We start from the raw sequence: 22,165 nt of genomic DNA, 5'->3' as shown, positions 1-22,165 counted from the left end.
TAGCCTCTGTTACTTGTCCAAATGCAGTAGCAGGAAGTTGAATCAGAAGTGGAACAGCCAGGACACAAACCAATGCCCATATAGGGTACCAGCCTAAAGTGTGTTTTCTTACAAATTACCTAAGTTGATCACAATTTATCTAAAATGATTTTAATGGATGGTGCTTTGTAAGGTGTTTTTTTTTTTTGCTTTTTTACTGATTTCTGAATGGATTTCACTGTATTTTTGAGCATTCTAGATTTAAAGTTCAGCTGAAGGCTTAACTGCTAGGCTAAATACCTCCTGTAGCTTTCAGGGACAAAGCATTAAATGTGCTAATCCCAACCCACTAAGCAGAAGCACCAGAAACGGCTTAGAGCAAGCCAAGCAGAAGCTGTGAGGGCCTCCATGAACAGGCTGCTGCAAACGCCACGTGATTCCTCAGCCGGAACCCTCCCTGTTGGCTCGGAAATAGGAGGACAGCCGAGGAGCCACATGTCCCTCCCCCGACTTTCTCAGTCACACCTCCCACCCACATGTGTGGGCTCCTGCGTCAGGTGCAAAAGCTGTACGCCTGCACCCTTGGCCACTTTCAGCTCTGCTTCCCGGCAGCCAGGGCAGCTGCTCCAGTGAGAGTGGAGATGGCAGAGAAACAGTGGCTGCAGGATTCTTTGGTGATTTGCTTGCACATAATGTCCTTTATCCGGACCTTCCAGCTCCAGTCAAAACCACGTAGTGGGCAGCACTTGGGAACCTGAAAAACCTTTGCACCTTCCAAAATAACCCTGACCTCTTTCCCTCCTTGTTTTCCAGAACCTGTCCCAACTTTCTCCTCCTGGCAGCGGGAGAGCTTGGACCCTGACGAGGCCCGCCTCTCCCCGCAGGCCGGGCGCCTGATTCGCCAGCTGCTCGAGGAAGACAGCGATCCCATGCTGTCACCTCGCTTCTATGCCTACGGGCAGAGCAGGCAATACCTGGATGACACAGAAGTGCCTCCTTCTCCCCCGAACTCCCATTCCTTCATGAGGTATGTGTGTCTGTATTGCTGATGACATTAGACATGATAGGAACGGCTGATGGATAGCATATCTAAAATTGAAGTGTGCACCTGTGCAGGAATACCTGTGAAGGCCACTGTTGACGGGGTAGACATTGCACTGTTGGGAAGGTTAGGCACATTTAATACAGAGCTCCAAGTCACCAAGCAAATCCAGTCTCTTACTTAAAGCGAGAGTGGCTGTCACCCCTCCACCTGCCACTCAGCATCCCACCATGTCCCCAAAGCCCGTAACAGCAGTCAGTGTCTGCTCATGGGCAAGCTGACTGAGCCTTGTCCCTCCCAGGCGGCGCAGCTCTTCACTGGGCTCCTACGATGATGAGCAGGAGGACCTGACGCCGGTGCAGCTCACGAGGAGGATCCAGAGCCTGAAGAAGAAGATCCGGAAGTTTGAGGACCGCTTTGAAGAGGAGCGCAAGTACAGAGTAAGTGCCCCTCTCAGGGCTGTCCTTGTGTCCCCTCTCCCAGCTTCAGGGAGGGCTTCTATGGCAAGGAGAGCTTCAAAGGGGCAAACTGTTAGGATAATCTTTTAAAAAAAGATTTGTTTATTTTTATTAGAAACACAGATTAGATTTATGGAGAGAAAAGAGAGACAAAGATTGTCATCCCTTAATACACTCCCCAAATGACTGCCACAGCTGGAGCTGAGCCAATCCGAAACCTGGAGCCAGGAGCTTCTTCCAGGTCTCCCATGCGGATATAAGATCCCAAGGCTTTGGGCCATCCTCCACTGCTTTCCCAGGTCACAAGCAGGGAACTGGAAGGGAAGTGGAGCAGCCGGAATATAAACCCACTCCTATGTGGGATCCCAGTGCTTGCAAGGGGAAAGATTTAGCTACTGAGCCATCTGCCAGGCCCAAGATGATCCTTAGTGCATTCTGCTCACTGTCTTGTCCCTGCCTTTTTGTCCCAAAGTGTGTTTTTCACGGTGGTTGTGACACAGAATGTCCCTTAGTCCTCTAGTTTGTACTGTTGTTTGTTCACCTTACGGGATGAAGCCCACAAACAGTGACAAGGCTAGTCCAGGAGCTCTGGGACTCCAGGATTCCACACATGCAGTTTTGGACCTCTGCAGAATACTTGGGAAACATCAGATGTGGGTGTGAATGTGAGGATGATGATGGAATTATACGCGGGGAGTTTGCTGTGATCATGGTGCATTTCTGATTCTGATGGAACTTCCTCTTCCTATTTGAGATCCTTAGATCCTTCCTGTAAGAGGTCCTTGAATGTTCCTCTTCCCCCTGCTACAGTTTCAAAGCACTGACCATGGACTTGCTTTCCATAGCCCTCCCACAGTGACAAGGCAGCCAACCCGGAGGTTCTGAAATGGACAAATGACCTTGCCAAATTCCGGAAACAGCTTAAAGGTGAGTGACTTTCAGGCCAACCCCTGAGCACCACCTTCCTGTCCCCCCTGCCCCTGCTCCTGTGCCAGGTGACACCACCACTCAGATACCCCAGGTTAGGGAAGGATGCCTGCCCAGATCTCCCCATAGTCTCAGGCACAGTGTGACCACTTAGCCACACTGCAGGTTCTCCAGCACTTCTTCCTTTCCCTGAGTCACCAACAAACCCATGAGGATTTTAAGCCAGCGCTTCTGTTGAACTGAACCGTGTTTAACCCTAGGCTCTGTTTGCTGTGGCCTTAGGAGACACACAGATGGGAAGGTACCTCTGAAAAGGGTCCTACCCCTGTCCCTCAGAGAGTTTGCTATTTTAAAAATGTAGGGTCATGGGCTCAGCAATGGCTTAGTAGCTAAATCTTTGCCTTGCAAGCGCCAGAATCCCATATGGACACCGGTTCATGTCCAGGCTACTCCACTTCCTGTCCAGCACCATGCTGTGGCCTAGAAAAGCAGCAGAGGACGGCCCAAAGCTTTGGGACCCTGCACTCACCTGGGAGACCCAAACAAAGCTCCTGGCTCCTGACTGGATCAGCTCCAGCCATGGCAGCCACTTGGAGATTTAACCTGCAGACAAACCTATCTTCTTCTCTCTGTACATCTACCTTTCCAGTAAAAATAAGTAAATTCATCTTTTTTAAAAAGTTGTAAGGTTGTACAACTTTTGTAGAACAAAAAGTGTGTCAGCCATGTAGAGAATGTTAGTGCACTTCATGCCTTTGCTGCAGCATTGGCTGCATTCTGAGAACACACCCAGGCTGATGTAGAATCAGAGAAGGTACAGATAAACACTTTCTCAGAAATTCAGGCTAGGAAGCATCCCAGATAACCAACGAAGACATTATCTCAGGGATTTCCACCTGTATCAGGTGATTTCCACGGGGGGCAGGACATAGCTAAGCAGATATTGTCACTATTTAAAAGCAGTGTGACCCCATCAGGAGTCCGTTCTCAGCTCTAACCCCTGAATCTTCTCAACCAGAGTCGAAACTGAAGATATCTGAGGAGGCACTAGCCCCCCGGATGCGGCAGCGCAGCAACACACTCCCTAAGAGTTTTGGGTCCCAGCTTGAGAGAGAGGATGGGAAGAAGCCGGAGCTGGTTGAGAAGGCAGTGAAGCCCAGCGTGGAAGTCACCTTGGACTCCATCCAGCGGAAGCTGCAGGAGAAGCGGGCCGAGGTCGGCCGGCCGGAGGACATCAAGGTGGAGTGCTGCTGCGGGAGCTGAGCCCCGCAGTCAGTGTGGTGGCACGTGGCAGGTGCCGTGGAGAGAGCAGTGCCTTCCGACCGCCCACACTTGTGTGTTTAGAAGCATGTGGAGCAGCCTCAGAGCATTGTTATTTGTGGTCACTTTAGGCTTTGCCTGTTCAGGAAGCTTTATCATACACTTTGCAGAGCGAGCTTATTTGGATTAATGCGGGGTTTGGCGGCTCTCTCAGATAGAATTATTAGAAATTTTCTCCATTGACCCCAGACACCAGTGAATCACATAGAAGATTTTTTTTATTAGGCCCAGAGAAGAAAGAGGAGAAGGTAGAGAGGAAGAAGGGACTCCTGACGTAGTGGCAGGGAGGGAGGGCCTAAGGGAACCCAGGAGGGAGAGACGGGGCCACAAGCCCGCATGAGCGGGGAGAGAGAGAATGAAAGAGAAAATAAAAGGGACCATAGGGGTGGGTATTGGGAGTACAGGGCTGCAGGAATTGGTGGATAGGACTGTCAGGTACAGCATTGGGCATGTAATGAGAAAGTACAAGGCTTTACAAAAATGAAACTGAAACTTAGAGGAATTGGAAACCTAAGAGAAGCAGCTATTTAAAGTGACAGTAGATCTAACATGCTGGGGATCTCATCACTCCTCACAGTTACAAACGGCCCTTCAGGGCTGAGAATCCAGGCAGGACCTGGGCTATTAAACCGAGTCCCGTGTGTCCCCGAGTCCAGTTTCTGGCAGTGGCCTGCCTTTGCTGCAGCGGCAGGGATGTGGGGAGCTGATGGTGAGGCTGCTGTGTCTCCAGTGAGGGGGCAGTTTCTGAGCAAGCTTAGCCAGAGCCGAGGCTGAGGGGTTTGTTGAGAGTCACTGTTCTTGACCTTCCTGGAGGAGCTTTGCTGAGGTCAGTGAAACTGGAATGCTCACAAAGGATTTTCCTGTCTTCTCTTTCCCATGATTCTATAGGATATGACCAAAGATCAGATTGCCAACGAGAAAGTGGCCCTGCAGAAGGCCCTGCTGCATTACGAGAGCATCCACGGGCGGCCGGTACGTAAGTGCCTCTAGTCTCAGAATAGGGAAGGGGCTTTGGAAAGCATCTTCCACATCTGGATTCTTACAAATGCCGTTTGTCCTCGCCACTTGTTGAATAAGGGCAGTTGGTTTGCAGCTAAATGATAGCCACTAGTGTGGCGCTTCCAGAAGCAAAAGGGCAGCATGAAGAGGCTGGGAGCACTCAGCCCTGGAGGGAGCAGCACCAGCTCACTCAGCCACGCCCTGCAGCAGTATCAACTGCGGTGCTGTTCTAACAGGCTCCCTCTCCGAGCAGTGTGCTTGTGAGGGGTGTTTGTGGAGAAAGAGGTCTCCGCAGCCCGTCAGAACTGAAACTGGAAGGGAGCTAACGGAGACTCTTGTTTTGCATAAGGCCGGGAAGCTTTTGGACACATTTTCCCACAAGTGTGCAGGGAGCGTTGATTGGCAGTCGCGGGGGAGATGGGCGTGATTTATTGCGAGGAGCCTAGTCGGATGTCCTCTCCTCGGCTCCTTTTAATTCCCTCTGTTCAGAACATTTGCCAAGGACTCAGTGAAACAAATTTTTTTCTTTGATGTTTGTTTATCTTCATTGACTTGAAAGTTGGAGCGATAGAGCGAAAGAGAAAGTGAGACAGATCAGTCTTCCATCTGCTGGTCCACTCCTCAAATGCCCACCAAACCAGATCAAGCCTGTTCTGAATTTAACCAGTCTAAATTTTACAAATATATAGATTTATTTACTTATTTGAAAGAGGATTACAGGGAGCGAGAGACCCTTCTGTTGGTTCACTCCCCAGATGGATGGCACAGGCTGAAACCAGGAGCCAATAACTACATCTGGGTTTCCCAGGGGCCCAAGGGGCCACCATCTGCTGCCTTCCCAGGTACGTAAGCAGGGACCGGGGTCAGAAGCAGCACAGCCAGGACTCAAAAACTAGTACTTCATATGGGATGCTGGTGTGCCCACTGGTGACGTACCGTGCTGTTGCACACAGTGCCAGCACCAGCTAGCATTGCTGGTGAATGGTTCTGCCAGTCTGTCCCCGTAGTGGAAAAATACCGGCTCTCTAGGATGATGCTCATGTTGCTGCCAAGTTTTCCTTCAGATTCTTAAAGGCACAGAAGCTCAGAGTGACTGCTCTGGGCCTGAAATGTGTAAGGAAATTTTGCTGCCTCTACCAGAGGGGTCAGAAGCTGCCGAGGCAGGGCAGATCTCCTGTTCACAGCATCCCCACCTGGCTGCATCTGAGAGCCCCGGGAGCCTCCTCCGGGCCTCAGGGCCTTGGAGCTTGAGTCCAGACATCAGCAGACTCCTTAAAGGACCTGACTGGCCAAGAACTTACAGCTGCCCTGTAGAGACCGCCTGTTGCTGCCAGTATGGTGACTTGCATGCTGTAATATTTCTTCCTCCCGGCTGGGCAGGTTCTCTGCAAGATGGATGATACACAGCCACTGTGTGCCTTGGAATTGGCACATCTGGATTTGAACTCAGCCCAGCGGTAGGGGGTAGGTGTGGCAGTCAGGCAGCTACTTGCAATGCCCATGCTGGTGTGCCTGGGCTAAGGGCCCACCTCTACTCTCCCCTGCAGCTGCATGCTGATGCACACTCTGGGAGGCCGCAGGTGACAGCCCCTGTCCTCGGGTCCCTGCCTCACACTTGGTAGACTCAGATTGAGTTCTTGGCTCCTGAATTCAGTTTTGCCCAGCCCTGGCTGGCTGGCTGGCTGGTTGGCTTTCTTTTTTTCTTTCTTTTTATTTGTTTGTATTGGAAAGACAGATTTACAGAGAGAGAGATGAAAGATCTTCAATCCACTGGTTTACTCCCTCAGATGGTCACAACAGCCAGAGCTGAGCCAATCTGAAACCAGAAACTTCTTCAGGGTTTCCCATGTGGATGCACGGTCCCAAGGCCCATCTGCTGCTTTCCCAGGCCATAAGCAGGGAATTAGATGGAAAATGGAGCAGTTGGGATAGAAGCTAGTATCCATATGGAATGCTAGTACTAACAGGCTGAGGATTAGCCAGTTGAGCCATTGTACCAGCCCACAGACCTGATTTTGATGCAAGCATCTGGCAAGTGAACCAGTAGTATGAGGATCTCTGTTTTTCTGTCTTATTCTGTCTTGGATATAAATAAATGGATGAACAAAGTTTAGAAGAGAGAGATGCTGCATGGGGTATCCCTCTCCCCCTAATACAGTCCTTAGAATCCAACCTTCTCTCTGCTCCTGACCTAGTGTGCTGCCAGAGCACACCCTGTTCAAGTCCTTAGGTCCCTGCTATTCACAGGGGAGACCTGAACTTGAGTTCCCAGCTCCTGTTTTCATCCCTGGCTGCTGAGACATTTGGGGCACAACCCAGCAGTCATGAAACCTCTGGCTGGCTTACACTCTCAGCTCTCAAAGAAAACAGCAGTCAGTAAAAAGCCCAGCCTCACAGAGGGTCGGCTCTGCGAGGTCCAGCTGGCTACTTAAGTAATCTCGAAGTCTCAGTGTTTTGTTTCCTTAATATATATTTGTCATGGTTGTCATGGAGATTCATTGCAGATGCACAGTCATTTCAGCATCCATGTATATGCATGTGTAGGATGCCTAGCACTGAGGGAGCAGGGCCGGATGGCATCGGAGTTGCCCCATAAATGACAACTTTCCCTCTGGCACTGTCACAGAGCTCCCCTGTGCAGCCTGCTTCTGTTTGAGCACTAAGTCAGGATAAGTGGGTCTGTTAGCTCAGGCTTTGGGCCACCGTTAGCTGTTGCCCTCATTGGTGTGTTTTACTCTTCATTCTGCACTCTGAGAAACTGACAGACACTAACCCATAGCCGTGCCCCCGCGCTGAGATGCACGGGACAGTGCCACACAACACCCTGCGTGGTTGCGGACTTTGTGCCCAGGTGGTCTACTGTGAGAGAGGCCATTTTCTTTTCTTTCTTTTTTTTTTTTTTTCAGATGAATGGACTAAATGGGCAACAGTTGTAAGGATTGCCTTCTTTTGTTGTTAGCTCGTGGCTGTGGGCTTGCCAGATCCCTCTGCACACACACCCAGACCTCTGTATGTTGCTCACAAGAGGGAGTCCGGCCAACTCGGCCTGCACACAGTCCCAGCTCGCAGCCTGGGAGGCAGGGTGCTTCATGTTGGGGAGATGCTGTGCTTGTCTGCCTCCTGGTGTTCTGAGCCAGCCACCTCCATGCCCTGTGCTGGGATCTTCCTTCACTCCATCCCCTTCTTACCTGGGAAAGAAATGAAGGCCAAGCTACAGGCCATGCAGCCTGGGCTCCGGGCCTTGCTCCTTCACTCTCAGCCTTCCAGGCAGTGGCGCAACTCACTGCAGGTTCCTTAGATTTGTTTGGTTTTGTTTTGGTAAAATAATTTTGAACATCAGTCCAGTTCTGGAGTCATTTGCTTGTGAGATACCGATCTTAAACCTGCCGTTAGTATGGCGGATACTTGAAGCAGGAAGGGCACAACTGAATATTGTGCCATGGGAGAGGCAGATGTAGGAGTTAGTGTTACCTCTAATGACAGCACACCTCCCAAAAGTTCTGCATGGTACCAGAATCCTGCTCCAGCTTGTAGAATTTATCCCAAGTGCACTTGCTAGGGGCCACTTGGGGCGAGGCAAATACCAAAGTCAACAAGAGGTCATCCACTTAGGCATAATCCACAAAAAGTGGTCACAGCTAATACTGTTTGCCCTTCCCTGCCTTTGCTGCTCTGGCCTTAACACGTGCAGAATGGGAACAGCACGCAAAATCAAATGCTGCCTTGAAACAAACGCTTCATCTTGTTCCCCATTTCAGGAACCAGAGGAATTGCAGCCACATCTGGGAACCAGGCATGCCCATGTCTGTTGGAAACATTCATTCATTCATTCTTAAAGCTATCTGGCACATTTCCATTATGTCCGGTGTACAAGTAGTTCCTAGGGATACAAAACATAAACTCTTGTTCTCCCAGGGCGCTACAGGCTAACAGTTAGGACAGACATGTCAGCAGGTGCTTACCAAAGACTGTGAAGTGTTATTAAAATGATAAGACATGGGGCAGGATAGTGGAAGTGACATAGAGAAGAGGAGGGAGGGATCCCAGCCCGGGGCATGCTGGAGAAGGCAGCACCGAGTTGGGGTTCCTGACCTGGAACTTGCCAAGCCAAGGGGCACAGAGAGAATTAGACAAGGAGGCAGGAGATGACCTGGTTTAAAGCTGGAACTGGAGGAGTAATGGGGAGGAGAGAGGAAGGAGATAATGAGGGACCTCAGATATACCAGGAGCAAGGGCTTGATTCCTCCTCTCTACCCAGAGACTCAGTGCTCAGCCCTGTCTGAGACCAGATTTTAGGAAACAAGGATGAATCAAGCCATGCACTGTCTCAGCACATGCTCCTTCAATGCCTCCTGCTTACCCGAGCTTTGTTTTCAAAATCACAGCCAAGTGAAAAAAAAACACAGACGAGAAAGACACGTGACTATATTGATTGCAGAATGTGGGGTACAATAGAAATTCCTGTTTTCTTCCCCTCTGTCACTCACTGGAGACTCTGAACTTGTAGGAGTTTGGAGCGGGGCCCCAAGAGTGCTCACAGCTTTGACTTAGAACAGGCAGTGTCACGGTGGCTGCATTCCAGATGTTTGTTTAATAAATAATATTACAAGTGTTGTGGCGCTGAGCGGATGAAGTTGCATCATCTGTGTTGTGGGACCACCAGGGCGCAGCGCATGCTTGGCCAGCTGGTGGCGTCACCGCAGGCTTCTCAGGAGGCCTCCTGTGCTTGCTTTCCAGGTAACCAAGAGCGAGCGCCAGGTGATGAAGCCCTTGTACGACAGGTACCGGCTGGTCAAGCAGATCCTGTCCCGGGCCAACACCATCCCCAGCATTGTGAGTGAATGCCGGGCTGGGTGGGATCCGGATGCAGAGCTGAGGCGGAAAGTCGGAGGGGCGAGGGAAGGAAGGGCTTCCGAATGTAACCTGCTTGTTAACACCTGTCGCAGGGTTCCCCCTCCAGCAAGCGGAGAAGCCCTTTGCTGCAGCCAATTATCGAGGGCGAAACTGCTTCCTTCTTCAAGGAGATAAAGGTGAAGACCGCAGCTGCCCAGCAGGTGCTAAATCTGCCTCTGTCCTTCCCTCTCGCCCAGCATTAGAGGCTGTGATTGGGCCCCTTGGTGACTGCTTCATGGGGTGCTTCCGGAAAAATCTCTAGCTCTTTACAGCCACCTTTGAACCCCATAAAACTGACTCCGAATAGCCCCGGTTTGTCTGTGTGACAGAAGGCCAGGGGTCTCAGGTGCATGTTGTGCTCTCTCGCCATCACATGTTTTGCTCTGCTTGTTGTGCAGTTGGTGGTGGTTATGGTTGTTTCTTCCATTTTATTTATTTATTTTTTTGTTTGGCACTCTTTTGTTTTCCCTGTTTAGGGACTAAATTTCCTGTATCCTGAAATCTTCATTTAGCTTATGGGGCCAACTTTTTTTTTTTTTAAATTTCATATCTAAGTCTAGAGATGTCAAAATTAACAAAGGCAATCTATAAAACAGTTTATGATGAAACTTTTAGAGATGAATACTCTTGGAGGTCTTTGACAGATCTGCACCTGGCAGAAAGGTAGTTGCACCTGCCGTTCCTTTGCCTTGGCTTTGCCTGGCACCCTGAGTCCTCAGGATTCGTGGCAGTCTGTCCATTATCAACAAAATCACAGCTGTGACCTGCAGTCCCTGGACCGTCACCAGTGGCTGCTTGCTAGTTTGGGAGGTCCGATCAACATCCAGAGATCGCTGTGTCTGTGCCCTAACAGCCTTCACTGGTCTCAGCCCTTTTGTATTTTTGTTCTGCAACTGAAGAAACTGGGCTGCCTTCTCTGGAATTCTGGAGGTAAGAAAGCAAACGCAGCTTTTTTTAGTATTATTTTTTAAAACTAGTGACTGTTTTTTAAGTAGCTGCTTAAGTCCAAAAAGAGGCAAATTGAAAGTGAGAATGAGCCGTCCCAGTTTCACTTGTCATATCTCTGGGACACTTCCAAGTCCCAAGTGGCCAGCCCTTTAGTGAGGAAGGTCAGTTTCAGAGCACCAGGGCCTCTTTCCCCTGGAGGGACATCGGATAACAAGTGCTCTATTTTCTTGCTTGAGATAAGGCATCACTCCCATTGTAAAGTGCTATCTGCTCTCTTTATCCTGTATCTAACATACTTCTTATGCCCAGCTTCTAGGTAGTAGGCAATGACTGTGTGTGCTCTCCATATGCTTTTAAATAGAGCTGGTTTTCTCAAAATGCTACACGCGTGGCCCTGGGGAATCTGAGCTGATGTGCTATATATACTGTGTCTTAGAAATTAGAGCGATTTTCTTGCAGTAAGTCTTGATGCTAATGAAAAAAGACAGATTCTGTCTGGCTGGTAACTTCACACAAGAATTAAACTGCCATCATGGAAGAGGTTGGAGCAATGTTATGAATGAAAATGAGCATGGTTCTCTTAGCAGTGTGCCCCAGAACTGGTGCTAAATGAAAATGTGCTTGTAAACACACTGAAATATGGCACTTAGTCCTTACCTTGGCGAATGAACCGAAAACACATGGATGCTCTTTTGAAAGGGAGCCTTGTGCCCACTCCTTAGTCGTTGGGTTTTTTTGGTGAATATAGTTTGGCCATGTCTGTCTCCTCTGCTGACCCTCAGACTGATCAGAATTTTAGATAACTTTGCCAGAATTAAATTGCTTTTGTAAATAGCACTACCTTTTGGTTCATTTTATTCTTAGAGGCCAGGTTCATCAGCCTGTTTTTGGACAGTACCAATTCCTGCTGATTCTGATCCTTGTAGAATTTGCTCTCTGCAGCTACAAAGATTGTAACTAAGTGCTTTTTAAAAAACTCATCCCTGGCTTGAAGTGCTTTGGAGAGGGAACCACCTGCATGTGGACCAGTTCTGAAGCTCTAGGTAGGGACTGCTTCTGTCCACCTCTGAAACCTTCAGAAAATTCCCTGCCAGGAGGGAGATGCTGTCCTGTGAAGCCAGCTTGTTCCCGAGCTGCAAAGCCCTCAGCAGTGAGAGGGGACGCCTCCTCGGGATGTGGGCTGAGCATCAGTGCCAGTGGAAAGCTCATGATTATCTCTGAGTCTAACCTAAAATATAACTGTTACCCTCAAATGTATATGCTTGGCAAATATAAAACATGGTGAGCGAAGGTCATTGAAAACTGCAGGATTTTAGTTGTCAAACTACAAACTACGCACAAAGCCTTGTTCTGCCCCTGGGGCAGCTTGGTGTACATGCACTGCTTCTTCCCTGCATATACTGCAGTCCCCTGCTCCGCTCACGGCCCTCTGCCTTGTCTCCAGGCCTTTCTCACTGCTCGTTTGGAGAAGTGTGGCTCAGATCTTTCAACATTCTACCAGCTCTGCAGTACGTATGTGTACACACACATACACACACACCCATGTCCCCCTCCTTTAAAACTGGTATCTGGTGCTGGACTACTGTAGATATGGTTTAAGCAGGACAGGGGACCAGCGAGTAGTCTGAGGCTGTCTGTCTCCTGCTAGACTAGCAAGGTTTTAGGAGCCCATTTTTGTCTCTCCCTGTGCAGGGCACCTCAGCTTCAGCACTGGTGACTTTTGGAGCCAGGTAACTATTCTGGGATGCTGCCCTGTGTCCCTGGACTTTACCCACTAGATGCCAATAGTGTGCCACAACCACCCTCTCCCCTGGTGTCCTGACTTTGCTAGCTGCCTCAGAGGACCAGGTCAGCCCAGCTGAGCATCACCTGCTGGCGGCCTCACATGTGCCTGCAGCCCCACCGCCTTCTCTGTGATCACCCACTGTCCCTGTGTCCAGCTTTTCTTTTCTCTAACCTACTTTAAGGACCTTGAGCTCTCCCAGGTTCTTACTCTATACTTCTGTTTCAGCCTTATGAACTAGCCTAATGCTAGATTCTGTGTCCCAACATAGCAGCTATCCCTGCCCATCTTACACGACCTGTACGTTCTCTGAATCCTGCCTTCTTGGCCTTCATGCGGGTGACTGTGCACGCGCAGGCAGAGGCAGGTAAGGTGGCTGTTCTAGACCTCCCTCCAGCTTCGTGACGCCATTGCATCATCGCTCTGTAGAAATTCCGAGGTTTTCTCTTGGTAGGGTCTGCTCACTTAACCTCACATTTTTTGGAATTCATAGTGTGTGTCAATCCTAACAAAACATGGAAAGTGGTTGATGTCATTTGTTTTTAAGGAGCAGTGCTAGTCACATATCGTTCTTTTTCCAGTTGCTCCTGTGATATATTAATTCCTTCTAGAATCTACTCCTAATCTATATATGTCATGGTCCTATGTGAACAGCTGTTTTGCTCTTTTCCCTGTGATTCTCAAAGGTTACTCAGAGTTATCTTAGGTTCATCTCAGAAAACTTGAGTGGTCACCATGTGCAAGGCACATTGTCCCATTGTTAAGTTCTCTCAGGATATTGGGATGTGATTGGAAAGGCCTAGACACCTGATTTCATAGTCATTTAGGTTCCTGTCAGTCAGTATACTTATGACCTGTTTCAAGCTTTAAGGTTGTGCTCATAGTAGTCATTGATAGTTTCCTTTTCAAACCAAAGTGCTGAAATATGCAACAGCTATTTACCGAGCACCTGCTAAATGCAGCCATTGGCCAACTCTGCAATGGCAGTGAAGAGGCCCACGTCCCTACCTCAGTGATGCTTATGGCATTGGTTCCACCTGGCCTGCATCCTCTGGAGATGGAGAGGAGCGTGTACTTGTACTGCCTGTGGGCCTGGTTTGGCAATTTGACCTGTAAGTTGTCTCTGTGACCTCTTGTAAAGCTACAGAGATAGGAATTGTTGCTTTCCTTACCAGAGCAAAATCCATTTTAAAGTCTGTAAATTATAAGAAGCCTTTGTTTTTTAAGTTTATCTATTTGAAAGGGCTATAGAGAGAGAGGGAGAGGTAAAAACAGAGAAATCTTCCATCTGCTGGTTCACTTTCCAAATGGCCATAGCAACCAGGCCTGGTCCAGTGTGAAGCCAGGAGCTTCATCTCTGTCTCCCATGTGCGTACAGGAACCTAAAGACTTGATCCATCTTCTGCTATTTTCCCAGGTGCATTAACAGGGAGTTGGATTGGAAATTGAGCAGCTGGGACTACAACCAGTGCCCACATGAGATGCTGGTCCTGCAGGTGGCAGTGTTAACCACCATGCCACAGTACCAGCCCATTAAAATGCTTTTGATCAATTTTAAAAATGTATTCCATGGAGGAAGCAGAGGCTGAAGCTCCGAGGGCCCAGACATGACCAGAGAAATCACCCAGTTTTTGCCCATGTTTTAACGTCATGCCTTCATACATACCCTTTTTTAGTTATATTTTAGTGTTGTGCCTTGCTTTCTTTATTGGCATCTCTTATCTTCAGAGGTATCATAAATATACCAAAACTGATGGTAAGAAAACCCAGCGCATGCCTCGTGCGTTCCCACGTGACATTCATGACGACTGGTCCTGCCTCCTGAGTGTCCTTAATGAGCGGGCACCGAAGCCACTTGGTTTAACCACAGCAACTGATGTCAAAACTTGCTGCTGTTTGTAACACCCCGTACACTTGGGGCAGGCCTTTGGCACAGTGGAGAAGATGTTCCTTTGGATGCCTGCATCGCCTGTCAGTGTCTGGGTTCAAGTTTTGGCATTGCCCCAGGAGTTGCTTCCTTGGGAAGTAGCAGGTCATGGTTCAAGTAATTTCCCCCCTACAACCTCCATGGGAGCCCTACAATGAGTTCCCAACTCCTGATTTCAGCCTTGCCCAGCCCCAGCTGTTCCAGCTGTTTGGAGAATTAATCAACAAATAAGTGTCTTTGCATGATCTGTGCTCTCTGCCTAGCAGATTAAAAAAAAAAAATTAAACCATAGTCCTCCCCAACTGTCTAAGATGCTGACATTCTCTGTGATGTGACTACATTTCAGCAGTAAATTACTTCTTTTGAAATCTTTCAGGGTCTGTATTGTTTCTTCCTTGGCCTTCCTAAGCCTTAAATTAGTAAGATTTCATCATCTTCCTATTTGCATTACCATGAAGACAGACAACGTATCCTATTTTTTCTGAGACTCTTGGATCCTGAAAAATACAACCGTGGTGGCCCTTGGAAGTTCTCTAAAAGTGCTTGAGTTTTATTACTCCAGAGACAGAAATTTAAATGTTTTGAACTTTTCAAAAAAGTGTTGGACATTAGGCAACCATGAAATTTGTTATTCTCTGAAATTAAAGAGCTAAATAATTCAATTTTGGAAAATATTCAGAGCCTAATCAAAATATTCTGGGGTATACAAATAGTAGATCCTTTGGTGCACTGAGGGCTGGTATTGGTTTGGCTTTGTGCTGTCCCAGAGGCAGACATACTCAGCTTCTGTTGGCTCCTTGGGTTCAGAATCTCAATCAAGCTGGTTACTCCCTCCTCCCTGGAGCCCTAACAGCTCTCAGTCTTGCAGCTCTTTCCAGAGACTTCAAGTCTGTTTTCCCTACTGAGCAGCTGTGTTTGTGATTTAATTCTGTACTTGCAGATACTCAAAATATATCCATAATAAATTGCCGTGTGTTGCTGCACATAGACATATGGAAAATTATCTGGGATCTGGATATACTAGAATGGTTATGTTAAGGGATTCATGTGCAAGGAAAGCAGGCCCAGAACGGCCAGCCTTTGACCTGGGCTGCTGTGTTTCTCCAGGAGGAAGAGGAAGGGTCCGAGGAGGACATCACCACGAAGCCAGACTTCACCGTAACCCTGCGGACTGACTTCAGCGCACGCTGCTTTCTGGACCAATTTGAAGATGATGCTGATGGGTTTATTTCTCCCATGGATGAGAAACTGCCATCCAAAGGCAGCCAGGACACGGGGTTTTCGAACCTCCATGCTGCTTCAATGTAGGTGGTGGTGAAGAAATGCTTCAGTTAAAAACAATGTTCTTAAGCCAAAGGCACTTCAAAACGTTCCCAGAAAAAAGATTAAGCGCTAAGTTTATTTTGGCAGAAAAGAATTTCAAAATCCACAGTTTTCATAATGCATTGTTCAAAGACAACTTGCGTATGTAAATTCCACTTTTTCTTTTTTTGCACCAAAATCAACTTAACTACATTTTCCCACAACTTTTTGAAGTAGCTCTATATCACCTTAATCTTGCTAGATAAAGAAATTGAGAAAACACCAGTGGCTTCCCCTGGGTTAGAACAGTGCTTTACAAGAATAGGTGCCAGCTCGTGGTTTTTTTTTTTTTTCATCCATCTTCACTTGTTGCTTAACGAGCTCATTACTCTGAGTTCTCGCTTACACAGCCACTAGGTCTCTGAATATGGCACCAGGCAGGTCTCTGTACAGCCCTTCTTGTCACACCAAGCGTGGATGGCGTCGCTCCCCTTCACGGGAAACTCAAGAGCATCAGCCGCAGCCAGCCATGTTTGGGTCTGGAGAGCCAGGAAAAATGCCCACTCAGGCAGACCCTCAGCGGCCCCCTGGGCTCCTGCAGCGCACACTCTTCCCTGTTTACGGCCATTCAGATTTCATTTGCTTGCATTTTTTTCCCCTCACTCTTAGACCTGAACTCTTGGAACACCTTCAGGAAATGCGAGAAGAGAAGAAAAGGATTCGAAAGAAACTCCGTGACTTTGAAGACAATTTCTTCAGACAGAATGGAAGGTAGTACATCTCTGTCCCTTCTCTCCCTACTGCCTCACCCAGGATGCCCCCCACTTCTCTCTCCGAGGTCGGGGTGCTTCCACCTGCTCCTTGGCTCCTGCCCAGGGACCCTGTGAGGCTGACTGGAGGAGGATGTAGTTGGGGGGAACCTGCAAGAAGGAACCCACCCTGGGTCCCAAAGCCAGTGCAGGCTCACCTGTCACATTAGATTCGCATCTGAAATGAGCAGCCTGCAGCTCAGGGTCCAGTTGACAGCATTTTTTTTTCTGAAAGAATTAGAATGGCACACTAAGAAAAGGAAAATCTTACTGATTTTTACACTCCTTTTAAAAACAAGGATAGCTGCCAGGTATAATGGAAACATATAAATAGAAGTATTTATGAGTAAGATCGCTTGACTGACAGATTGCCTTTCTCCAAGAGAGTTTTAAGGCCCAGCTGAGTCATTCCCTGTATAACATTATGTTGAGAAAATAGCCTTTTGTGTGTAAGTGGCTGTGCACAAAATGGCTTACTCAGATTTTCAGAAAGCTCAAGGATATTAACCCAGAATAGTGTTAGATCTTTTTAAATGTATTTATTTCTTTGAAAGTAAGAGTGACAGATCAAGAGGGTGAGACATAAGGCAAGATCTTCTATCTGCTGACTCATCCCCCACATGGCCACAACAGCCAGTGCTGGGCCATGCCATAACTGAGGCAGGCATTCAGTCCTGGTCACCCACATAAGTGACAGGGGCTCGTGGACTTGAGTTGCCTTCTTCTGTCTTCCCAGGATCATTAGCAGGAAGCTGGGTCAGAAGCAGAGAAGCCAGGATTTGAACCAGCACTCCAGTACAGGATGCTGGCATTTCAAGCAGTGGCTTAACTTGCTGCACCAAGGCACTGGTCCCAACTTGAATCTAGGACAGTGGAATTAATGTTATCATCTTATATTTTTAATCCAAATTGTTTAAACTTGGAAAGGTTTTCTTCTGCAGTTCCTTTTTATGCTTCCTCAAAGTTGAGGGAATAGAAGTACCGTGAAAATCAACTTTGGTATGTAAAATGATGTATTCCACTTTAGGTATACATTTATTTTTAGGATCTCTAATTTGTATATGTCCTATATTATCTTTCTCAAAATCAGTATTTTTTTATGAGTGAAGATTTTGACTGAGTTACAAAAAGAATGTTCCATTCACGGATGCACTGCTTCAGTGGATCTGCCAGGCCATAGTCAGGAGTCTCCCATGTGGGCACAGGGGCCCAATCATGTGGACCATCTCCCACTGCTTTCCCAGGTACATTAGCAAGGAGCTGGATCAGAAGTAGAGCAACCGGGACTTGAACCGGTGGCCATATCGGATGCTGGGGTTACAGGTAACAGCCTTACTGGCTATGTCACTGCACCAGCCCCAAGAGCAGTACTTTATTGTATCTGTTTGCTTTTTATTCTCCAAACATTGCAGAGTATTTAGAAACTATAAATATGCAAATAAAACAATTCCCCCCTCCAAATAATCCACTTCAAAACAGCAGCATTGTTTTGATGTGTTTCCTTCCAGTCTTTATTAGGAAATTTTTGGTTTATCTTTTTGTTTTCTACTAGCTTGATAGACATCCAGGAAGGACTACATATAGCCATGGAACAAGCACAAGTTGGAGAAAGTTTAGAAATCTGAGGAACTCAGGATAGTATACTGTCTGGCTCTATTATTCTGTGTGCCAGGAGAGTGAAGCTCTGCAGGGCACCATCGGGGCCAGGTGTCCTCACCCGGGGGACACCCCTGTCACTCCCAGCTGAGACATCAAGAACCCTTTCCGCGAATGAAGTGGGGCATGAATGAAATCATCCTACTTGGAGTTCTTTGACAAATCTCCTTGCCACACTTGCTCTTTAACAGTTAGAAGTCAGCGTTGTGGCATAATGGGTTAAGCTGCTGCCTACTATGTAGCCATTCCATATGGGTGCCAGTTTCTATCCTGGCTGTGCAGTTTCCTGATAATAGTCTGGAAAAAGGCAGCAATTGCCCAAGTGTTTGGGCCCTTGCCACCCGTGTGAGAGCCTCAGATGAAGTGCCCAGCTCTTGGCTTTGGCCTGGCCCCGCCCTGGCCATTGCAACCATTGGGAAGTGAGCGAGAGCATGGAAGATTCTCTCTCATGCTCTCTCCCCACCTCTCTAACTCTGCCTATCATATAAATCTTAGGAAAACACTTACAAAGGAAGCCCGCTGTGTGGATGTCTGGCCATGTGCATGGCTCAGGGAGAAGCAGCAGCCTTGGGAGGGAGGTGTATGTTTATGGCAGTGGCAGCCCCGCGTCAAGTTGCTGTCAGGGTTGCAAGGACAGTGCTTATAAAGTACTTAGCACAGTGCTTCTCCCTGAGCTCACAATGAAAACCTGTGCGTGGGCGAGTTACAGCAAACTCAGGTTTTGAATGAGGAGGGACGTTAACTGTTTTTTGTCAGCCCTGTAAATTGTGGATGCACCAATTGCTAATTAGAACTGCAGCGGTTCAGAAAGGGAAGTACAGTGATAATGGGCTGAGCATGAACCGAGCAGCCCAGGGCCTGTCTGCAGTTTGTAGTCCAGCCTGTCATTCTAAACAGTGCCCAATTCACTATGCAGCTCAGTCACAGGACCCCTTCTGGGGGAGCTGTTTTTTGCTACTTATCTAATTCCAGCTCTGAGCTTGCCACCAAGGGCCATTGGGTGGCTGAACCCCTCAGACAGAACTTGGTCCTCAGCCCCCCCCCCCCCCCGCCTCTGTTTTCATTAGAAACGTGCAGAAGGAAGACCGCACGCCCATGGCGGAAGAATACAACGAGTACAAGCACATCAAAGCGAAGCTGCGGCTGCTGGAGGTGCTCATCAGCAAGAGAGATGCGGATTCCAAGTCCATGTAAGTGCCAGCCCCGGCCCAGGGAGCCACCGGATCTGGGGAAGCGGCCTTCCGTGGCCCTCCTGCCCCTGGGCTGCTGAGAGGGCTTCCCGGTTCCGTCGCCTGCCTCCATGAACACGACAAACGTGGGCTGCCTTCAGAAACGGGGAAGCCAAGCCTGCAGCACCCAGACCCGCCTGTGCGAGCAGTGAGGAATCCCCTCATCCCACAGACTGGCATACACAGGAGGTAGGCGGCCTGCGCTGGAGAGCCAGGCAGCCGGAGACCAGGCTCTGGCCACTGGGATCGAAACAAGCTCAGGATTTCCTCCTTTGGGGAGAACTGCTGGGGAGGCCCGTGTGCTGCAAGGCCCCAGGCACAGGTGCATCTGCGCCTGCACCAGAGACCTTTGTGCCGCCTTGGTCCTTCTAGTGATCCTTGCACAGAGCTGCGTCCTTACACGTGTGCGGCCTTCTCTTCAGCTCTCAGGTAGCCGGAGGGAAGTCTGCATTCCCAGAGGGCAATGAGGGTTTTTCTTCAGGCCTTTCTTAGAGGCCTGTGACTCAACCTGGAGCTTCCGCAGGGGCCAGCGGGCTGCTTGTGGCAGCCCTGTTGATGCTGGCTTTACCATCAGGAAGGAGAGCTGAGAGCTGGGGCATCAGCAGGATGCTCACTACACCTGTTGCACTAAGTGGCTGACAGTGAACACTGGGTAGGGCCGACCACTGGGGGCCACACTACCAGATGGAAAAGGTCTTCCTGAACAGCATCAGCGTGAAGGATCATGGGACACGGAGCCTGTGTTCTCAGCCTCCTGAGGACCGAGAATCTTCCCCCCAAAAAAGCAAACTTGCACTAAGAGTCCCAGACTGCTGTTGCCCCCAGAGCTCAGTCTGAGGCCAAACATCACACTACTTTCAAGATCATGTTAAAAAAAAATAGGACTGTGTGTGGCCAAGAATGCTTTCAAGGACCGAATTCAAAGCTGTCTATGTTAGACATTTTGGAGGGACCAGGAAATTGACACCCACTCACTCATCTCAGCGTGCTGCACGTCACCAAGTGAGCTGCTGTTCCTTTGTAGCTTGCTTGGTTTGCCTCGTAGGTGCAAGGTTGGCCTGTGTGCTTGCCCAGGCGTCTGCGTGCCTGGCCAGGGCGACGAGGTGCCCCATGAAGCAGGTCATGTGGCAGACGAGCCGCACGGCGGGCATGCCCCCTATGTTCTGAGTTGTCTTTCTCAAGCATGCAGTGAAGCGGTCATGGAAGAACAGGACGTAAGCCAGCTGTCACATTTTAAAAACGGATCTTGAGAAACGGGTGAGGTTAGATGCAGAGCCCCCTTTCCCGCTGCCGAGGGGAGGTGGCGTTTCTCCTCCGAGGCGGGAGAGGAACAGTGTGCTTGCGTTTCCTCTTCAGCGTGCAGGCAGCCTAGCACTGCGGTCCGTGAACAGGCCTCGTCCCGTGCCTGGTCCAGGTCCTGGCGGCTCCGGGCTTCTAGTCACCTCGGCTAATGCACCTTGGAGGCAGATGACCCAAGCCCTCGGGTTTTTGCCACTGCCCTGGGAGGCTAGGCTGCTGATTCTGGCTTTGAATTTGCATAGCTACAGCTGGTAAAGGCGTTTGGAGAGTGAACCAGTGCTCCCTGTTTCTGCCTTTCAAATAGATGAATCAAAGACAGATGCATGGGCTGTATGTTGGAAGTGCTTCGGTGTCAGTCCACACACTTAAACCTGGGACACAGCCCTTGAAACTTAAATGGACATGGAAATACAGCTTGGTATTCTTTGCTCTGTTGTTTACACTACAGATCGCTATAATTTCAAGGAATTCTATTATAAATAAAATGCACTTTAGATGTCTATTTTTGAAATCTAAACATAAATCATTTACATGACCAAAAAATCATATTTTTAAGATAAATCCATGTTGACTATCCTTTTAAAAGTAATTCCTTAAATAAGCTCTAGTCGAATCAATCCCAGTTAGCTTTGAAAGCACATTGCTTTTAAGAGTACTATTTTGAAAAACTATGCTACTGAATTTGTTCGGAAAACTACACATAGACGAGGAACTACAAATGTCTTGAAATCTCTTTTCTGCCAAAATAAATTACCTGAAGATGCAGTCATGAACCCCATTCAGATTTGTAAGTTTAAAATAAGGCAGCACCAGATACATCAAACAATGTAGACACAGAATGTGGTGTTTTCCGCTGTCACTGCTGATGGGCTGGAGCCCAGACACTGCAGAGGAAAGCCCTGTTTGCCCCAGATCCTGTTTGCATACGTGTTGGTCCCTGGTCTCCAACTCTGCCAGAAACGCAGAGGCAAATCTGTTTCCACAGCAACCGTGTCTGCAGCCCAGGTTCTGGAGCAGCATCTTAATTGGCTTCACACAGACACAGTTCTCTGGATGGGGATTTTTTCCTCTGCTCTCTTGGGGATGTGCATCGGTTAGCATATGCCAACAAGATCAGTGCCAAGGGTTATTTCCTAACAATGCTAAGTAAAGGTGAAGCATGAATGAACCTCGTTATAGGACCACAGGAGCCAGAGCTGGCAAAGGTTTGCAATTTCCATCTGTACTTGCTTTCACTGCGGTCAGTCTCTATGGTAAACATTGGAATGGCCATTTGTAGGAATTCATATCACTACTGCATATAGTCTATGAATCATCGGGTTCAGATTTACTTCCTAAGGTGTGTTAGGTTCCAAGTTTGGGAACAAGGGCCTGACTAGACAGTTTTAAAGACAATGTATGTTGGTCCTGTGCTGGGAGAAGAGGAAGAGAGCAGGCCCAACCTCAGTCATCTCCAAGTCAGGGAGGATGTCCAGGGAAGAGGAAATCACATTTCAAAGTACAGAATTCATTTCAGACAGCTGGTGAGAATGCACCTTGAGCATCACAGAGCTTCCCATTGATGGCCAGGGTCAAGGTCAGAGGCTATCCTTCA

At 48.5% G+C, this 22,165-nt stretch overlaps 1 protein-coding gene across 1 annotated transcript in view; it reads left to right on the top strand.

The window, feature by feature from the left end:
* FAM13A (family with sequence similarity 13 member A) overlaps nucleotides 1-19,281 on the top strand; it is a 329,846-nt gene extending 310,565 nt beyond the window's left edge. Inside the window, exons 14-23 of the mRNA XM_040967337.1 lie at nucleotides 793-1,006; nucleotides 1,323-1,461; nucleotides 2,325-2,406; nucleotides 3,425-3,645; nucleotides 4,615-4,698; nucleotides 9,463-9,558; nucleotides 9,672-9,755; nucleotides 15,384-15,580; nucleotides 16,248-16,349; nucleotides 19,111-19,281. Of these exons, the coding sequence (XP_040823271.1) occupies nucleotides 793-1,006; nucleotides 1,323-1,461; nucleotides 2,325-2,406; nucleotides 3,425-3,645; nucleotides 4,615-4,698; nucleotides 9,463-9,558; nucleotides 9,672-9,755; nucleotides 15,384-15,580; nucleotides 16,248-16,349; nucleotides 19,111-19,237 (1,346 nt within the window). The 3' untranslated portion in view covers nucleotides 19,238-19,281. The remainder of the gene's footprint in view (nucleotides 1-792; nucleotides 1,007-1,322; nucleotides 1,462-2,324; nucleotides 2,407-3,424; nucleotides 3,646-4,614; nucleotides 4,699-9,462; nucleotides 9,559-9,671; nucleotides 9,756-15,383; nucleotides 15,581-16,247; nucleotides 16,350-19,110) is intronic.
* The last annotated feature ends 2,884 nt before the right edge of the window (nucleotides 19,282-22,165 follow it).

This window comes from Ochotona curzoniae, unplaced genomic scaffold (assembly GCF_017591425.1).
Source record: "Ochotona curzoniae isolate NIBS_2020 unplaced genomic scaffold, NIBS_Ocur_1.0 scaffold_4506, whole genome shotgun sequence".
NCBI classification, from domain to species: domain Eukaryota; kingdom Metazoa; phylum Chordata; class Mammalia; order Lagomorpha; family Ochotonidae; genus Ochotona; species Ochotona curzoniae.
This window is presented reverse-complemented; position numbering and strand designations above follow the sequence as displayed.